The 19,184-nt window shown below is 36.4% G+C and overlaps 2 protein-coding genes across 3 annotated transcripts; one reads left to right on the top strand and one right to left on the bottom strand.

Annotated features, from left to right (window-relative positions):
- Positions 1–333: 333 nt before the first annotated feature.
- Positions 334–18,624, bottom strand: LOC128855846 (cellular tumor antigen p53). Of its 2 annotated transcripts, none has more exons than XM_054091052.1 (12): positions 18,325–18,624; positions 18,053–18,262; positions 17,747–17,992; positions 12,364–12,477; positions 12,260–12,299; positions 12,150–12,176; positions 2,371–2,421; positions 1,853–2,126; positions 1,485–1,725; positions 1,200–1,315; positions 822–1,127; positions 334–752 (listed from the first exon to the last, which is right to left on the bottom strand). In XM_054091052.1, the coding sequence occupies exons 2-12, from the start codon at positions 18,145–18,147 to the stop codon at positions 733–735; spliced, it is 1,530 nt and encodes a 509-aa protein (XP_053947027.1). In that variant the 5' UTR covers positions 18,148–18,262; positions 18,325–18,624; the 3' UTR covers positions 334–732. The 2 variants fall into 2 exon arrangements, with proteins under 2 accessions (XP_053947027.1, XP_053947028.1); XM_054091053.1 differs by having other exon boundaries at positions 18,053–18,259.
- Positions 10,623–12,340, top strand: LOC128855847 (putative gustatory receptor 94a). Its single transcript, XM_054091054.1, has 3 exons — positions 10,623–11,754; positions 11,842–12,000; positions 12,057–12,340. Exons 1-3 carry the CDS (start codon positions 10,795–10,797, stop codon positions 12,129–12,131), a joined length of 1,194 nt encoding a protein of 397 aa, XP_053947029.1. The 5' UTR covers positions 10,623–10,794; the 3' UTR covers positions 12,132–12,340.
- Positions 18,625–19,184: the final 560 nt, after the last annotated feature.

Below are 19,184 nucleotides of genomic sequence, written 5' to 3'. Positions count from 1 at the left end.
TGAGCATCCCAAAACAAAGAGCGAAATCGGGCTATCGAGAAGAATCGATACTTATTGTAGAGGAAATGGACCACCCCAGACTGTAATGCCAATATGATGATGGGTGAACGCTATTAGAAACACTTTTTCCTTTCTTTGGTGTTTCATGCACAGAGATTCACACCAACGCAGTTCCAAATGGTAGTCATGCACCAAACCAATTCGGCTACGGCGGCCGCCGTATGGAAGTTATTCATCCATATTTCCATATTTTCACGCAATGCGCTCGGCGGCTGCTTATCAGCCGAGTATCAGCAACAGCCCAGCAAAAAAGTAACAGGATCACACACAGTATTGCTGTAATTATTGAGCGCGACGAACACGTCCTATATTTCTTTTCAAATTCTGTCAAATGTCTGTACTTCTATAAAAAAAAAATAATTTATGCAATGTTGTTGCATAGTAACAGCCTAGTATCAGCGACGGAGTTACAAGCAACAGCATTCCAATACTACAGTAAGTTTGTGCGTAACGCGAACGCACACCCAATTGATTTTTTGTAGTGTCAAATATTTCACTGGGAAACAAATGCATACATTTTTGGCACGATCTAACACATCAAGACATAACTTAAACATAACCTCAACGAAACTAAATAAGTACAAAATTAAAAAATTTAACGCAGTTTTAGCTTATTCATCTTATAACTAATCAAGGCAACCGAACGACGTTGAGAGACGTTAACTCCTTCAGTTACGTCTTCTGCAGATTATCTACAATGGAGAAGAGATAATTTGTTTAAAAGAAAAAATTTTAATCGAATTTAAACTAAAAAACCAGACCTCGATACCGCTTCAGTTTGCGACACATTTTGTTGTAGTGTTTAGCTTGTTGTGGTTCATCGTAGATTCTCAATGTCAACGCTTGGTTGACCAATTCAATTGCTTTTTGCATCAACCCCTTGTCCGACAACTCAACCACAAAGCGATAATTGCCATTTGGCGTGACCTGCAAAGCTACATCTTGCGCCGTGCTAATGCCACTATCGCTGTTTTCCAAATCACTGCTAGTATCTTCGGATTTAACGAAGGAATGATTGCTATAGACATTTTTCTTTTTCAGCGCTTTTGTGGTACGACTTGGTATATCTGTGGCGCAAAAAAAAATTAAGAAAATGTTTAAGAACCAAAAAAAAAAACATTTTAGTTAAGTTTACATGCCTTCATTCCGTTTCCGTTTCGATGAAGCAGCGCTATTGCGCTCATCCGCTTCGTAGTCCCGCTTGGGGCAGCTGCAGACTTTCACGTCCATCACACGCTGTGAGAGTATTTCACCACTAAACGTAAATAAAAAAAGAAAGAAAAAAACAAGCAATTTCTCATAAGCACATTGCCGTATTTTGCATGCACAGTATAAAATTTAATCACTTGATAAGTGCAAAGTGGTTGGTCATTGTGAAAGATGCGTCACCAACAAGCAACGCACACCGCGCCAGCCACACTCACCTCAGGCCCTCGAGCAGAAATATTAAACTCGTCTCCTTGCGTCCAATGCACGAATTCTGGCAAGTGAACTTGATCGCCATCGTTTGTGCAATGGAACTGTCATTCTTCGGCATGACGCTCACACCCAATGGAATTAAAATCGAATAGCGATCATTAATATTTTTACCCTCAGGTGTGCCACAATACTCAGCTGAAGGATTCTCGCAGCGCAACAAACTATGACGCCGCTTCTGATGTGGTTCTAAAAGATGTTTGAAAATCAAAATCAAAGTAGGTATGTATATACTTGCGCCTGCTGCCACCAACACATCAGCAGTAAACAATAGCAAAATAGTGCGAAACAGGATAGAGAGCTCAATAAAACTTACCGGTATCCTTGCTTATGTGGTTTTGACAACGCAGCACCGGCTCACTCACCTCATTCTTGAAGCTCATGAGTACGCGTACGCGTAGTTGCTGCAATGGCAGCTTCGGCTTATACACCGCGTCTAAGGTAAATATTTCATTCATACGTATATACAGTTTTTTGCGAGTGGACGAATACAACCAACTCATTCTGGTTTTACGGTTACTGCCGACTTGTATGCTAAACTTGTAGCCACCAATGTCGTGTTCCTCGAATGTAGGCAAAATATCCAAATTCTAGGGAAGTAAAAAATGAACAAATTAATTGTAGTAGTTAAAAAATAAACAAATTAATTGTAGGTAAAAAAATAAATGGAAATTTTAAATCGAAAGTTTTGTTGTTGTTGTTGTAGCAGCATAAACATTCCCCGTGCATATACGAGGAATACTGCTGAAGTGACAGTCCTTGGCCGGATATAAATCCGGGTCGTTCCGGTTACGTAGAACCGACTGTCGTGGGAGCGAAAGTTTTCACACCTACCGGTTTAACATCCAATTGCTCCTTCAACATTAATTCCTGTATGGCCGATTGCTGTAAAAAAGAATAATTATTTTTATTTATTTTTATATATTTATTTATTTTTACATATTTATTTTTTATTTTTTTATTTGTATTTATTCACTTTTATATATTTATTTATTTTTACATATTTTTTTTCATTCACTTTTATATATTTATTTACTTGTATATATTTATTTATTTTTAAGTTATTTATTTATATATTTTTAAATTATTTACTCATAAAAAATTGTTTATTTACATATTCCTCATATCGATGACAAAAATGTAAGAGCTTCATTTGATTAACTCCTGTTTGGTTTGCTGCCAATTAACAACTGACTGGCTTACGTCGCACTGAAGAGCAACAACTGCAAACAAACAAGTCTGACTAAGCATTTTATACATTCATTCATAATTTCGCCGTTGTTTGTAAACAATGGCGTTCGCGATTGTTCTTGTATTGGTATTACTACGCGCTTTGTTGTTGTATTATTTTTGTTGATGTGGTGTCGAATGTTCCTGTTCGTTGGCTATTGTCATTGTTTATGTGTGAGAGCGTAACTTTAGCAACAGGACTAATTCGTATAACAAAAAGCACTCAGATAAGAGTAAAAAAACTTATGAAAGCGATTATGTATTATGATGAAATACAAGAATGATAGAATACAAGTGAAGTGAAAAAAGAGCGTTTCTTTATTGTGACAATAAGGGTGCGTGCATGTCAGAGATGCGATAAGCGATAAGAGCGTCGATAAGAGCGAAGCGTAGAAAATTAATGCATGTATTTTAATAGAAGTGTGCATGTCGGAGCAGCGCGCTAACTCACTCTTCGCTCGCTATCATCGATAAGAGCGTAGAAATTGTAGGCTAGTAATTTCTTCGCTATTATCGATGATGGACACACAAGATTTTATAAGTGCAGTATTTTTAAAACCTGCAATTTGGGATCAAAAAGATCCAAATCACCACAACAGGTGCATTTTGGATAAATTGTGTCAAAGTATTGCAGCTGACACATGAACTGGTTAATCAATCAATACCTATTTATATTGAATGTAACACTGAAAACGCCACGGCTAGATGTGATGACGATGCACAAAACAATGAGTATCCGATTTAGATTTACAATATTCTAAATGTTTAAAATATTTCATTTTTTTTTGTTATTTACCAATGAATATGTTAATTTTTCTCCAATAAAATTATTCGTACGTATGTACCTTATTGTAAGCATCAATCGTTCCTCTTGCAAGATTGGTCTGTTGTGGCAGTTTTGCCAATTATGCTGCAGTCGATCCGAAATTTGAGACAGAATATAATCGAATGTATCGCTTGTCATTCTCATATATTCGAAAAACTTGTTTGGATCCTGTCTCAAACTATTATAGATATGGTGAAATTCTCCGAGTTCTAGTCTTGCTTGATTTATAGGATGCGCCGAAAACTGACGTTTTTCCCTTACAGTATTATGTAGATGATAATATGCAGCAATAGGCGTCAAGAACAACATATTTTCTTCCTCAGAATCACTCATTATTATAAATATTATAGTTCTTCACTTTTCAAAACTTAAATTGCAAATGCAACTAACGCTCTTATCGCAGCTCTGTTTTATACACCACACAAAACTAAAGCTCGACGCTATGCTTTTGTCGCTGCTCTTATCGACGCTCTTATCGCTTATCGCATCTCTGACATGCACGCACCCTAAAGCCAAACTACCTTTTATAGTAGATGAGGTGTGTGAGAGAATTGAGAGAGTGTTGAATAGCGTAGATGGTTCCACAAAAATTAAAAGTTTGGTTAATATAGATTAATGTAAACAAAGGAAATAAGAGAGAGAGAGAGAAAACAAACAAAAATCTGGAATTGCGATTAGCGATATGAATCACTTTCTGCATTCTCTCAACCATGAAAAAATACAACAAACCACAAGCTCTAGAGTACACTACAATTAAAATGTCAATCAAAATACACCTAATTCTCTTTTTACACGATAGATACGTACCCAAAAAATACGTAAAAATAAAATGAAATATTAACAAACTCTAAACCAAAATTAAAACAATATTAAAAAATTATTTTTAGAGTTCACTTAAGAATTTATTTCGTGCTTACACATTTTAATTCATTAAATATATTATAATAAATAAATTATTAAACGGCGAGAGGAAAATCTACCGAGTCTCTTAGACTTTTCCTAAGACTAATTTAAACACTTCGCACATGCATCGAAAAATCTCACTCTATTTACTAAATTAGATTCAAGAAAAATGCATAAAATATTAAAAATCGTGTTAAAACAAAAAAAAAAGGATTTTTTTCTTTTTAAGTCCTGTTAATCACATTCCTGTTAAAAGAGGATTAGGTGCAGTTACAAATTTTCCTTAAATTGCTTTTTGATTTTGGGATTTTGTTGCTGTTCTTATTACAGTTTACTAGCAATTTTGGGACTTTTTTATGTAATAATACGTTCACATATAAGTAGATAATCTACTTTTTCGTGCTTAACTCCCAATCCGTAATTAAAAAGCGAGATGGGAAATCGAATACAAAATTTCTCTCCAAAAATCTGAGATTATAAAATAATCCTAGATAATAACCATACTTTTTGACATACAACCCTGTGTTTTCTGTGTAATAGATCATTATTTTTACGAGTGTAAAGAAAAACGTCAAAGTTAAAAATAAATAAGACGGATGCCGGCAAAGAAAATAGGTTTGTAAACATAATTCTAATAAAATGTTTTGTTAGGTAGTATTAACTATGCATTCATATAACAGAAAAGAAGCGTGTGTCCTCTTATCTATACTATAAAGGTCAATGTCTGTACGTTGTCCGCGCATCACTACAAAAAGACAACACCAAATGCCCCCAGGCCGCCCCACCACTCTCATTCGTCACCAGTAATCGAATATTTGCTTGAGGGGGGAGCCTGGTTTATGAGGTCTAAAAATTGCATCTCTTTGCGATTTTTTTTTTTTTTAAGGAAAAAATTAATTTAGCACTGCAAAGTTTTTTCAATCTTTTAATGAACATTTAAAAAGTATAAAAAATTTTTGTACTGGTTAAAATAAGTTGAAAAAAATGTTTAACATAGAAATTAGTAGAGCGCTGCAACGCTGGAGTTTCCAACTGGCGTACAAGATACAGCTCGTAATTATTATCTAAAGCAAAAAATTTAAATGGATTTCTAATTATAATGATTTTTTATTCTAGATGAACTAAGAAAACTGAGAGAAATTCCAAAATTTCAACTTTTTGGAGGTTTTAATGAAAAAAATGCCTTTCTATAAAAAAAAATTCAATTCAACTTGGTATAAAAATCTTGAAAATTTTTCTTTTATTTATTTTGTTAGTTCAAATAGAAGAGAATTTAATACTGAAGGGAACAAGCTATGATTCATTTCAAAACGTTCATTAGTTTTCTTTCATTCATGTACGCCAATTCAAAAAATCATAAAAATGAAAAATCGAGAAAAGAAGATAAAGTTTGTACTATAGCTGTCTGGTCACGGCGTAACTACCTAACGCTCGCCTACCTTTGGCTTTGTATCTACGGAAATATTGAGAATTAGGCTCTGTAACTTTGTGTGAATATTCTGAAATTTATTAGGAATCGATAAAACGAAAAAATTGATTTTTTTTACCTTATAAATCAGGCTCTCCTCTTAAATTTAATCTAAAAAATCTTAGTTTTTCCTATTTCCCACTATTTATAGCACACTCTTGACTTCATAATCCGCATAAGCTGTTCAACTATGACCCAAATGCAAAGTTCAAAAACGGTTTGAGATAGAAAATTAATAAAAATAATTTTGCTTGATATTTTTCTGATTGGATGTTTTGATTTTATTCAACGAGGCATAGCAACGGATGCCGGGTATTGTAATATTGTGGTTATTAATAAAAAATTATTTTCTATGAAATTATTGCTTGTAACTCTTTTATATACATATCCTAAATCCCTCAAAACTACTCCTACGCGAGCGGGGCCGCGGGTAAAGCTAGTTACTTATAAAATGTAATATCGAATTTGGAATGCATATTGCTGTCATAATTTTTTCAAACCTCAGTAAACGTCGTTTACGGATTTCCTCCAACTGTTTATTATTAGCAGCCAATTGCCAAATAAATTAGCTATTCTTCCTCTCCTCTCCTTGTCTTTACTTCATGTCGTTAATAATAGTTAAACAAACCAAAAACACCGAAATATGCCACCAAAATAATGTGTATGAAGAAAAACCTTTCACAACATTACGAGTATTGACAGCTGATTGTCAATTTTGCAGTTAATCTACCATATGGGAACGGGTAGATTTATTTTGTGGATTTATTGGCAATTAACTTATATTTGCGCATATGAAAGAGGAAAATAATACACATACAAACGCAATGGCGAGGTAATTGAGTCTAATTAAGGGGTTATACGCAGTTATGACTTTCAAAAAAATCGATTTTTTTTATTGCATTTTTGTAATGTACATATATTCAAAAGTATACGCACGAAATTTGAAGTAGATCTAAGCAATACTTTCGGAGTTATCCCTAAATATGTAGAGATGCCTCGGCACGTTTTAAGGTAGGTATTGAAACTTTAAACGTGTTTTTTTCAAAACGGCATTTTTCAAGTCGGTGTACACGATATCTCGAAAACGGCTTGTTTGATCGGTTTAAAGATACATTTTCTAGTAATTAATCGTTCCTTTTGTAAATCGGCCGCCGTAGCCGAATGGGTTGGTGCGTGATTACCATTCGGAATTCACCGAGAGGTCGTTAGTTCGAATCTCGGTGAAGGCAAAATTAATAAAAACATTTTTCTAATAGCGGTCGCCCCTCGGCAGGCAATGGCAAACCTCCGAGTGTATTTCTGCCATGAAAAAGCTCCTCATAAAAATATCTGCCGTTCGGAGTCGGCTTGAAACTGTAGGTCCCTCCATTTGTGGAACAACATCAAGACGCACACCACAAATAGGAGGAGGAGCTCGGCCAAACACCTAACAGAAGTGTACGCGCCAATTATTTATTTTTTTATTTTTTTTTTTTTTTGTAAATCTGATACTTATTTTCCATTTTATAATCAATTTATGGCCAAATTTTAACGTAAAAATCGAAATCATTTCTTTTAAAAGCTGCCATTTTGTGAAAATTCACTATTTTGATTAGCCGAACGATTAATTACTAGATAATCTAATATATTAACAAAATTTTTTTGGTTTTTTGATTTCAGATAATCCAATCCTGAGTTACGATGTACACCGTAAATCGTATTTTTTTAAAGGAGGTTCCAGAAATCGCCTGCAGCGCGCTCTATAATCAACATTTTCATAAATAAAAAATTTTGTTACGTTCTTGAAGGATGCTTTTATAACCGCCAAAAATTTTCAAATTAAAATATTCTGAAGTTTCTTCAGGATAAATCCTTGACAACCCGTCTTTTATTTGCTTCATAACTGCGTATAACCCCTTAAATAATTACAGGTTGCAGGTAAAGAAGAAAGTTCGGTACAACTAATTTTGAAGAGTCGCATACCTTTACCGAATATTTATCGCTCAACACGAAATTGAAAAGTGGGCTGCAAGAACTAACTGAATGTTTTTGTTTTTGTTAAATTTTTTTTTTCATTATTCCTTGATCGTATACTTTTATATATACTGTTAGATGAAATTTTTAAGAAAAACTAAAGAACTACTACAAATGGTTGAATGGGTGAAAAGCTCAAGCAGCTTAAAACCTCCAGCTTCGGCTAGGTATTCCCTGGATAACTTCTTGATAACTATCATGAACTGAACTAAAGTGAGAAGGCGACGACAACCACAGGCCCGCCGGGTATGGTACCTGCTAGAATAGTGGGTGCAAGGTAAGTATGGCACCTTAAATTCCATCACATATCCTAGTATCGGTTGCGTCGGGCCAGTGACACGTTCGTAAAAATCAACACACTCAGGAAACGGATACAACAGCCCCCATAAGATTAGGCACGGTGCACTAGACAAGGCTAGTTTACTAGAGCAGCAGCCTTGGTAGCAAAACACTATTACTGTTGCAACAACAACAACAACAAAAACTAGAGTCATTCCGGTAACGTAGAACTGGCAGCCATGACTGGCATTCCAAGGAGATCCAGAACAAAACGAACCGACAACTACTGGACCAGACAGTGTTTAGACTTACGTTCAATGACATTTATCGGAAGGCACTTACCACCTTCCTAAATCTCCGATCGGAGTCCAACCACCACCCATAGCAAATGAAGAGATTCAGCTACCCCAAGAGACCTGTGTAACTTTGTGACCCCGACATACCAAACATACATTTGTGCTGCATGTAAGGGCACCCCGCACGACACTAATCACCTCTTCACATGCCCCTTAAAACCGACTCATCTAACACCCCTCTCCCTCTGGACCCAACCTGTCGAAACAGCAAGTTTTCCGGGCCTACCGTTAGATAAACTAGACGAAGACGACCGGTAACTAACTGTCAAACATTACAAACGAACAACGCTTGCAAATCATTGAATTTTATTATAATAATGCGTGTTCTGTTAAGAAAGTTTATCGCGCGCTTCTTCCATCTCATGGTCAGTTTAATCGACCCACTGAAGCGGCTATTCGAGCTATTGTGACTAAATTTAGAACCAAATTTTCATTATTGGACATCAAACCACCATCAAACCACCACACGCTTACGTAAAGTGCGAACTGAAGAAAATATCGCAGTTGTATCGGCCAGTGTTAATGATGACCATCAATTATCGATTCGTCGCCGTTCGCAGCAATTGGGCCTCTGTTACTCAACAACGTGGAAAATTTGGAAAAAGGATTCAGGTGCGAAGCCTTTCAAAACACAGCTGGGGCAAGAATTGAAGCCGAACGACCTACCGCAACGCAGAATTTTTGGTGAATGGGCTCTAGGAAAGTTGGCCGAAGATCCACTTTTTTATCGAAAAATTGTGTTCAGCAACGAAGCTCATTTTTGGATTAATGGATACGTAAATAAGCAGGTTTGTCGATTTTGGCGTGAAGATCAGCCAGAAGAATTGCAAAAGCTACCAATGTATCCAGAAAAGGTCACAGTTTGGTGGGGTTTATGGGCTGGAGGTATCATTGGACCGTACTTCTTGGAAGATGCTGCGAATCGTAACGTAACTGTGAATGGTGAGCGCTACCGTGAAATGATATCCAACTTTTTTTTGCCCAAAATGCAAGAGCTTGACTTGCATGACATGTGGTTTCAGCACGACGGTGCCATATGCCACACAGCACGCGTAACAATGGACCTGTTGAGAGGCGAGTTCGGTGAACATTTTATTTCACGTTCGGGACCTGTCAATTGGCCACCCGACACCCAGATCGTGCGATATAACGCCTTTAGATTATTTTTTGTGGGGCTATGATAAAGCTCATGTCTATTCAGACAAACCTGCTTCAATTAACGCGTTGGAAGACAACATTAAAGCATTAATATGTGAGATACCGGCCGAAACATTGGAAACAGTATGCGAAAATTGGACTAAGCGGATGGACCATTTGAAGCGCAGTCGCGATCAACATTTGCATGAATTAATCTTCAAACATTAAATTATATGGACTATACTAACGATCTAAATAAAAATTTCATGCCTTTTTCTGAATTTTATGTGTTTTTTTTAACTTTCCTATAGCTCTTAAAAAATCACCCTTTATATTGCACTGACAGGGTTTGGAAAGCTGCTAAACCAAACACAAGCAATGGAGGGAGCTACAGTTTTAATCCGCTTCCGAACGGCAAATGTTTTCTTATGAGGAGTATTTTCATGGCAGAAATGCACTCGGAGGTTTGCCATTGCCTGCCGAGGAGCGGCCGCTATTAAAAACAACATTTTGCTGGCAAATTCTGTTACGGCGTGCATACAAGTCGCCTGAAACATTGTGTGGAAAAAATAATTTAAAAACTTCGTATTTTTCAAGTTTCAATATCCACCGAAGTAGAGTTATGATAGTATTTTAGGCACTTACAGCAACAATATTCAACATTTAACTAATTCATTTTATTCCACTCGCAATCAAAATCGATACCTGGAATCGAAAAGAATAAGAAAACATGCACGCACATAACAGCCGTTTTGAAACAACTGCGGGGGTCACCTACTAGGCAGGTAAAAAAAAAAAAAGTAATTAAAATGTAATCAACAAGCATTTAGATATGCAATCGTATGCTGTTATATAAACAAAAAGTAGGGGTTATAACTTTGTGCGCGGTCGCATCGCACAATCTGAATACTTTGTGGGCATTCAATTGCAAGCCATACAACTAACAAATATACGGAAAACTTAAGTTGCAACAAAACTATAAAAAATTGTATGAAACTACATTAAAAATCACATTTGAAGTTTTCATTTGATAGATAAGATTAAGGATGCAGGATTTCAGACGCGCGAAAGTATCTCTTTTCGTCGTAATTGTCAATATGATGATATTTGGTTTGTCAGCGCACTCTATTTCGCCGCGTAAACGTCGTTTTCACACTTCATACATATGGACAGCCTATTCGATGACTATAACGCTCTTGTTCACAATGTCATATGGCCGCAGTGTATTTGAAGATTATCTAACAAACAATTTTGATTTGAAAAATGCCGCTAAATTACACAGTTATATGAATATCACCGCTAGCCTGGTAAACTACCTGACAGCTCTCATACTACCACGCGTGTTTGTGCGCTTTCTGAACAGCGTGCCACTATTTGAAATTATGCAGTTCTTCGATGTCAGCCCAAAAATGGTGATGCTATCCATCAGATTAGTGGTGCTTAAAGCCATACTAATACCAATAATGCACGAAGTGACTTTGATATTGCAGCAAATACACAATGATCCCGATAAGAATATCGCATGGACGTTATATACGCTCTTGCCTATGCTAATTGCACAAATGTTTCCCAACCTCTACTTTGGCAGTTTAGTTATATGCAAAGCGCTTGTAACAGTGTTGAATGAGCATTTGAATGAAATTGTGAATGAGGTCAACTGGATGCAGAGCGCACTGCAAATTCCTTTGCATAAACCATACTACCGCATGCAGCGCTTTTGCACACTAGCCGATCGTTTGGATTTACTTGCGCAAAAATATAATATCATTTGTGAGAAGACAACACAATATTTGCAATTACTTTCTGCGCCATTACTTTGCTCTTTGCTGTGCAATTTGTGCGGCATAACAGCGGGTTGCTTTACACAATATATGTCAATTGCCGATACGTTGATTAACAAAGAGCCCTATGACTATTTCAAGGCCATAACGAATGCTATATTTTTGGCGATATGCGTGATCGAAGTGCTATTGCAAGGCCACATTTGTGATGACAACCGGCTGATGGTGAGTGCTGGAGAATCAAAATCTAGAAACGTGGAAATGAATATTAAAAATAATGGGTTTTGCTTTTTCTGGTTTTTCCGGTTACAGGTGCAAGAAACGGGCCTAATACTGCAGCGCATCAACCTCACACACGCCGACATACGTTTCAAGCAATCAGTAGAGCACTTTTCTTTGCTTGTGCTGGCGATTGACTATAAAATTCAACCGCTCGGCTTGTTAGAAATAAATATTTCGATTGTTCAAGATGTAAGTTGCCAGATGTGTGCATTCACTTAAAACAATAACTGAAGTTCCACCTGCAGGTACTATCGGCGGTCGCGAGTTTTCTACTAATATTTATCCAGAGCGATCTTACGCTGCGCTTTTCACTAATGTAAAAATTGTGTTTGACTTACCTGACTGAACTGCATGAGGTTATCCGACTACAAAGAGATTAAGAGAGACAGAAATTTGGTCAGCATATACATAAATGTGAAGGAAATTTAATATTTTGCAATTCACTTACATTAAGACCTTGCAGATATGCATACGGCTCATCATTTGGGCTGCAAAAGTAATACAAATTAATTACATAGTTTTGAGGTTCAACAAGCGCACAACGCTACTCACATAATATCCTCCTCTGGATTTTGTTCATCGGCTGGATTAGAAGTGTCCGAATTGTGCGTTATATCTGCCATAGTCGCGTCCTTGTTAGTTTGATTGGAACTACACGAATATTCACTGCACAGAAAAATAATTTATTTACCATAAATACATAATGACAATGGCTCGTATATATGTATGTATATTAAAATATATACATTTTTTCCTTTATTCTCTTATTATTGCACTTCATTATAATGTTCTGTTACCTGCCAAACAATTTGCATGGCCGTCACCTAAAAATAGTTGCGCAGTATGGATAGGTGGAGCAGCAGTTGCACAGTAGGGTTGCTTATGCCTTCAAAAGATTTAACCAATACCAAGTCAACTTGGTAGCTTTTCTATAAATTTACCTGATCACATGCCACGACATTACGAAAAAATCGAAATTGTTCAAATACAAATTCTAAGTTTATATTCACACTCTATTCACGAAACTAAAATAAAAAAAACTTCTTCGATTGACAGCGGTATCGACGAAACAGAACAAAACAAAAAAGAAAATTCTGAAGGCAACAAAACAGAAGAAAAACGTTGCCACACCTGTGAAAATTTGGCATGGAATTCAATATCTATTGGCCTCTGGTCACGGTCCAGCATTGCTTGACAAGCACTTTATATGTGTGCGTGTCGGGTACTTGTCGTTTGCCCGGTAACGTTCAAAACAAAAAGCGATCAATCCACAGTTGTATTTAGAAGTAAATATGTCTTCATCGGATGATGAATTTTTATTACTTGCAACTATTGCAGTTTTGTTAAAAAAAAGAAGAGATAAAAAAAAGTGTGGATGAAAAGCCTGTACGCAAAACGTAAAAAGTTTACTCATGAGCATCTTTTAAGTGAATTAAATTATCATGTAAAGACGAATATAAAAATTGTGTGCGAATGGACTCGGAAACATTTGAAGGGCATGTGTTATATTAAAAAATCGCAATAAGTCATGTTTTCAATTATAACTTATGTTTTTCGGGTTCATAACTTTATTATTATTAAATTACTTATGTACATATATCAGTTTTAAATAATTTCATTTACATATAAATTTTTAAATTTTTTGCTTATTTATGTACATATTTCATACGGATGGTCCTTTTTTTAGTATATGTAGGTGTTTACGAGTAATATACTATTGGGCAACCGCACACTAAATACTAACCTCAATGCTAAACACAACCCTGCTGTTTTGCCCATCAGACTCCGACACGATCAAAAAAGTAAGCGTCTAACGAAAATATCAAAAATTTTTGATTTTCATCAAGCATCGTACGTGTAGCCGACAACAAATACGTGTGTCACGACGCCACCCGACTGCACTAACACATACAAAGCTCAGTCAAGCATGCTGGATCGTCGCCAGAGGCTATATGTATTAGAATCAAGCCAAATCTATTAAAGGTGGTGCTGGTAAATCAGCTGATTTGTTCTTTTTTTCTTTCACCCTTTGTTTTTTTTTTCTTTCGCCGAATTCATTATTCATTTTCTAGTTTTCCAATACTTTGCTTTGACAATTAAACGTACAGAACATTGTTGTTGGTCTAGTGCCACCACCTTTAATGAGTGCGCCTTGATTAGAATGCATTGTGCAAGATTTACTTGCGAGAAGACCAACTTAAACGTGACGAATCCACAGACGACGTGAGTGAGAGTGCAAAATAGAGAAGATTTTGAAAGCAAAAATGGGAAGTTACGTTAGGTTAATGTCTATCAACAACAAAGTTGTGTACGTTTGATTGTCCCGGCAAAGTATTGGAAAAGTAGAAAACAAAGAATGAGTTCGCCTTCTTTGATTCTGTGCTGACAGTCACACGGACATAGCGAAAGAAAAACAAAATAAACAAATCAGCTGATTTCACCATACTACCCATGGCGAATTGAATACCATAGGTGGCGCCTTGCCAAAATGAAAATGATGGAGAACATTGTACTTTTCCGAAATCGCCGCTTAGTAAGAGTTTATCAATAAACAAACGAGAGGCAAGGGAATTACTTGTTTATGAAGAAGAAAAGTAAGCGAAAGCAATGGAAACAATGCAAGAATGATAGAGAAAGAGTCTGCACCTTCCGAATACGCCGTGTCGTAAGAGTTCATCTATAAATAATCAAAAGAAATTACTGTTTTGTGAAGATGAAGAGTAGGCGAATGCAATGAAAACAACCAAACGCAAGAAATTGTACGCACACACACATACTTTCTTGCCAAGACGTTTTCCGCATAAAAACGCCAACAAACTGCATTTGGAGGCGTTATTTTGATTTGTGCTTTCGCAATTTAACACGCGACAACTCACTGATTTATTGAATTTAAATCACACAAATCACAGTACTACCAAGCCATTTTCACAAATATCAAAATCACCTGACCTCAGCCTTGTCAAAACCGTGGAAAATCATATAACTGCCTTGTTAAAGCGAAACCTACAGTAGTCAATTCGCCTTGAGTTATCGTTGTTCTTATTTGAAGAATGATAAAGAAGATTGCGCCTTCCGAATTCGCCGCGTCGTAAGAGTCCACCAATAAACAAACAAAAGGAAGGGAGAATTACATGTTTGTGAAGAAGTAGAGTAGGCGAAAGCAATGGAAGCACCCAAACACGAGAAATTATTCGGACACACATATATTTTCTTGCATTTGGAGGCTATAACAATTTAAAGCGCGGTACTTCGTTTGCATTACTTTGTTCAGTTTTAAACTCACAAATCACAATATTACCAGGCCATTCACGAAGCCATTTTCACATACATGCAATTACTTCTCGTTTTGTTTGTTTTGTATTGCGAAGGGAGCTGACGTGAGAGTAAAATAACTGTTGGTGTTAGCGACACCTTCAGTACTCAATTCACCTTGCCTTATCGCTGTTCTTACGCCTTGTGAAACATAAATTACATCAACATATAGTATGTATTTTATGACAACTCTTTACATATGGCAGCATTACCTTTACCTTTACATTCCACAAATCAGCTGTTAGTAGCATTGTTGCCACTACTCTACATAAACTTGAACTTGTATGGAGTTGCGACATAACAAAAATAATGTAAACAAAAAATTAAATGGGAGACGATTGCAGTTTAAAAGCCTTGTATTTTTTATGTATATTATTGTCAACTATTGAGGTTGAAAAAATTATTAATTTAAGTACTTTAGAATGCAAACATCTTGCTTAAAAGTTGTTGTTTTACAACTGGTTGACATCATAACTCTAAATATAATGGATCAATTAATATAGATTTTCCATAAAACACTGAAAACCCTTTTTGGGTGTTTGGCCGAGCCCCTCCTCCTATTTGTCGTGTGCGTCTTGATGTTGCTCCACAAATGGAGGGACCTACAGTTTCAAGCGGACTCCGAACGGTAGATATTTTTATGAGCTTTTTCATGGCAGAAATACACTCGGAGGTTTGCCACTGCTTGCCGAGGGGCGACCGCTATTAGAAAAATGTTTCTCTTAATTTTGGTGTTTTCACCGAGATTCGAACCTACGTTCTCTCTGTGAATTCCGAATTGTAGTCACGCACCAATCCATTCGGCTACGGCGGCCGCCATTACTACTACGATATATGTGAAGAGAATTTAAATAAAATTCCTAGTAGTATTGTGTAAAAATAGCTTTAAATCAAATCTTGAATTAATAAGAAGTGTTTATCAGTGAATATTGTTACTTTTATGTGTTTGTATTTAAGTAAAATAAGCGTCTGCAATAGCGCATTTTTTCAAGCATTTTTGTATAAATTAAGCATTTATAACGATAAATATTGTTATTAATTCTTAACGATAATTTATAAAAAGTACTATAAATCAAAAGGCTGATATATTGCCTATATTTGTGTGTAATAATTTTTAAATTAGACCCACGCACTTAGATATTACAAACAAATTTGTCGTGGTAGCAATGGAAAGCCAACGCGGATTTTGGGAGAAAACCATTTATCAAAGAATGACCAAGACGATAACAAAACTAAATAGTTTTGAATATTTTCTTTCAAATGACCTATTAGAACTAAATTTTGTTGACGATTTGACATGCATTCAGGGCCGACGAGAGGGGAGGGGATCGGGGACTTTTTGACCCGCGCCCGGAATTCTCAGAGGCGCCCGGACTCGAGCGTAATTCGAATTATATGAATTAGACACAATTGGAAAGGGCCCGCATTTGCAATTTTCCCCCGGGGCCCGGATATGCTCTCTACGGCCCTGCATACATTATTTCAAAAGGATGATTTCAAGGCCAAATACAAACCAAGGCACAGATGTCACGAACCTGCCTAAAATTATTCTAAAAATAGTGAATAGTGAAATACAGGGTGAGCCATATAGCGTTTGCTTTTTGAACCACCTATTTTTTTGAGAATGGTAACACAAATAGCATGTCAAATGTGTTCATAATTTACTTAAAGGTTTGACATTTACGAAATGGGACTCTATATGCTTGAACAAAATTGGAAAATATTGAAAACCTATTTCCAAAGTAGTGAGTCTTGTTGTTGTTGTTGTAGCAGGATAAACATTCCCCATACTTACGAGGAATGCTGCTGGAGTGACAGTCCTTGGCCGGATATAGATCCGGGTCGTTTCGGTAACGTAGAACCGACTGTCGTGGAAACGTCTTCTTCTTCTTCCGCGGTTACAGTAAATGGCGAGCGTTACCGTGACATGCTCAACGAGTTTTTGTTTAAAAAAATTGAAGAGGATGACATGGACGACATTTGGTTTTAACAAGACGGTGCAACTTGTCACACTGCCAAAGTTACACTCGAACTTTTGGCTACCGTTTTTGAAAACCGAATAATCAGCCAAAATTCCGATATCAATTGGCCGCCTCGTAGCTGGGATTTAAGCCCGTTGGACTATTTTTTGTAGGGAGCCGTTAAGGACAAATGCTATGCGAACCATCCAGAGACGATTGATGCTTTAAAACACGAAATCGAAGTTGCCATTCATGAAATTGGAGCCCAAACAATCGAAAATGTGCTTAAAAATTGGGTTGATCGAATGACCTACTGTAAAATCTGTCGTGGCAGTCATTTGAGCGATATTATTTTTCATTCATAAATGACAATGTTCAATCTTAAAAATAAAAAAAAAATTTTGATTAGTTTTTTTTTATAGCGGATTCAAAAAGCAAATTTTACATGGCCCACCCTATACATTGAATTGTAGAAACCGAATCTCAATCGCGTTATTAGATTCCGAATATCAGTATTGGGAAACGGCTTCAAAAGTAGAAGACCGGTTTGAAAAAGGATTTTAGGTGAATCTCTTTCTTTCATTTATCTGCTATCCATCTACCTGTTACGATTCTTCTATGTATAAGTATAATTATGAAGTTGATATGACATACATACTTACTTGGCAATGACACTGTTCGGATAATTTTCTGGAGTCAATGGTAACGGCTTTGTATATTCTAATTCGCCAATTTGTTCATATCCAGAGTTAGCATCTGAAACGAAAGTGTCAAGTTGGTTCACCGACAGATTAAATAAAAGCTGTTGATCGGTCTGCCCAACGAAATGCGATAGCAGTTTTGATTGAGGATGAAGTTGAAACGTTACACATGTATTTTCTTCTGCACTCCGGATTAACTCGGTTTTTCTGAAAACATAAACACTTTAGAAGCTTAAGATCAATTCATATGTCCGGTGGCATGTGCACCTCTCATTTGTACTTCCGCTTTGTACCATTGAAATTTTTATGGGGCTTGACACAGTATTGCTACTACAACTATTTTCACTCTGATGTTGAATCATCTTGGATACTTGAAGCTTGGTCTTGGAAAATTAGCAGATTTTGCTTTAGCAAATCTTCCTTCAGCTTTGTATGCTGTTGCTGTGGATTGTGATGAAATTCGAAGTCGCTGCCCTGCTAAGTGGTCGAATGCGTTCAAGACGTTTAGGCGCTATTTTTGAAGAATTATATGCGCTTACCATTCACGTTTTTCATCGAATATTTGTGGGATTTTTACAAAATCACTTGTTTTATTTTTCTTATGTATTGAATAGGGGATGATTTTGCAAATGCGCAGCAGAGTAAATAAACCAACAAATTTCACTCTACACGTACTACCAAATTGTAAAATCGTAAATATGGATTTGTTGGCTGAATAAATTTAATAACAATATATTATTAATTCACTTTTTTAAGTCGCATACTTCAAATAAAACAGCGAAACTACGGATGTAAAACACACAAAACTAAGCCAGCCGGCTGATGACCAACAAGTGTGGAACGCATCTACACTAATTAAGAGCGATTTGGTAACATTTTGAAAAGTAAAGAAAGATAAACTAATTTGGAGTTGCCCTATTTGGCCACTTTTAGCTATGCGATAATCCGTTATTTTTGCGCAATAATAGGTATGTTCATTGTTACAAATTATCAAGTTTTGTTGTTCATGTGCCCAAAAAAATTTGCAAAGTACGGAAAGTAAGAGAGCAAAATGACATTTCATTTTGATGGGAAATTGCAATTTTTTACAGGATGAATTTTTACTTGTAAGATCTTCACATTACGCCAAATCCTGGAAAATACCCATGAAAAGCAAGTCGACACCCATCATCTCTTTGTCGACTATAAAGCTGCGTTCGATAGCCCGATAAGGGATTGCCTGTACGCCACCATGTATGAGCTCGATATACCAGTGAAGCTCATACGGCTTTGCAGAATGACGTTGAGCAACACAACCAGCTCCGTCAAGGTAGGAAATAACCTCTCCGAGTCATTCAATACCGTTCGAGGTTTCAGACAAGGCGATCCACTGTCATGCAACTTCTTCAACTTCGTGATG

The sequence above is a fragment of the Anastrepha ludens genome, chromosome 2, assembly GCF_028408465.1.
Source record: "Anastrepha ludens isolate Willacy chromosome 2, idAnaLude1.1, whole genome shotgun sequence".
Lineage (NCBI taxonomy): Eukaryota > Metazoa > Arthropoda > Insecta > Diptera > Tephritidae > Anastrepha > Anastrepha ludens.
The sequence above is the reverse complement of the archived record's forward strand: the minus strand, read 5'-3'. Positions and strand labels throughout refer to the sequence as shown.

Excerpts from the sequence above, each read along its gene's own strand:
- LOC128855847 (XM_054091054.1), top strand. The coding sequence starts at position 10,795 with ATGCAGGATTTCAGACGCGCGAAAGTATCTCTTTTCGTCGTAATTGTC. Across the intron at positions 11,755-11,841 it reads GTGATGACAACCGGCTGATG|GTGCAAGAAACGGGCCTAAT; the intron begins GTGAGTGCTGGA and ends TTCCGGTTACAG. Across the intron at positions 12,001-12,056 it reads ATATTTCGATTGTTCAAGAT|GTACTATCGGCGGTCGCGAG; the intron begins GTAAGTTGCCAG and ends TTCCACCTGCAG.
- LOC128855846 (XM_054091052.1), bottom strand. The coding sequence starts at position 18,147 with ATGATTCAACATCAGAGTGAAAATAGTTGTAGTAGCAATACTGTGTCA. Across the intron at positions 2,127-2,370 it reads AGCAATTGGATGTTAAACCG|AATTTGGATATTTTGCCTAC; the intron begins GTAGGTGTGAAA and ends TTACTTCCCTAG. Across the intron at positions 1,128-1,199 it reads GAAACGGAAACGGAATGAAG|ATATACCAAGTCGTACCACA; the intron begins GCATGTAAACTT and ends TTTGCGCCACAG.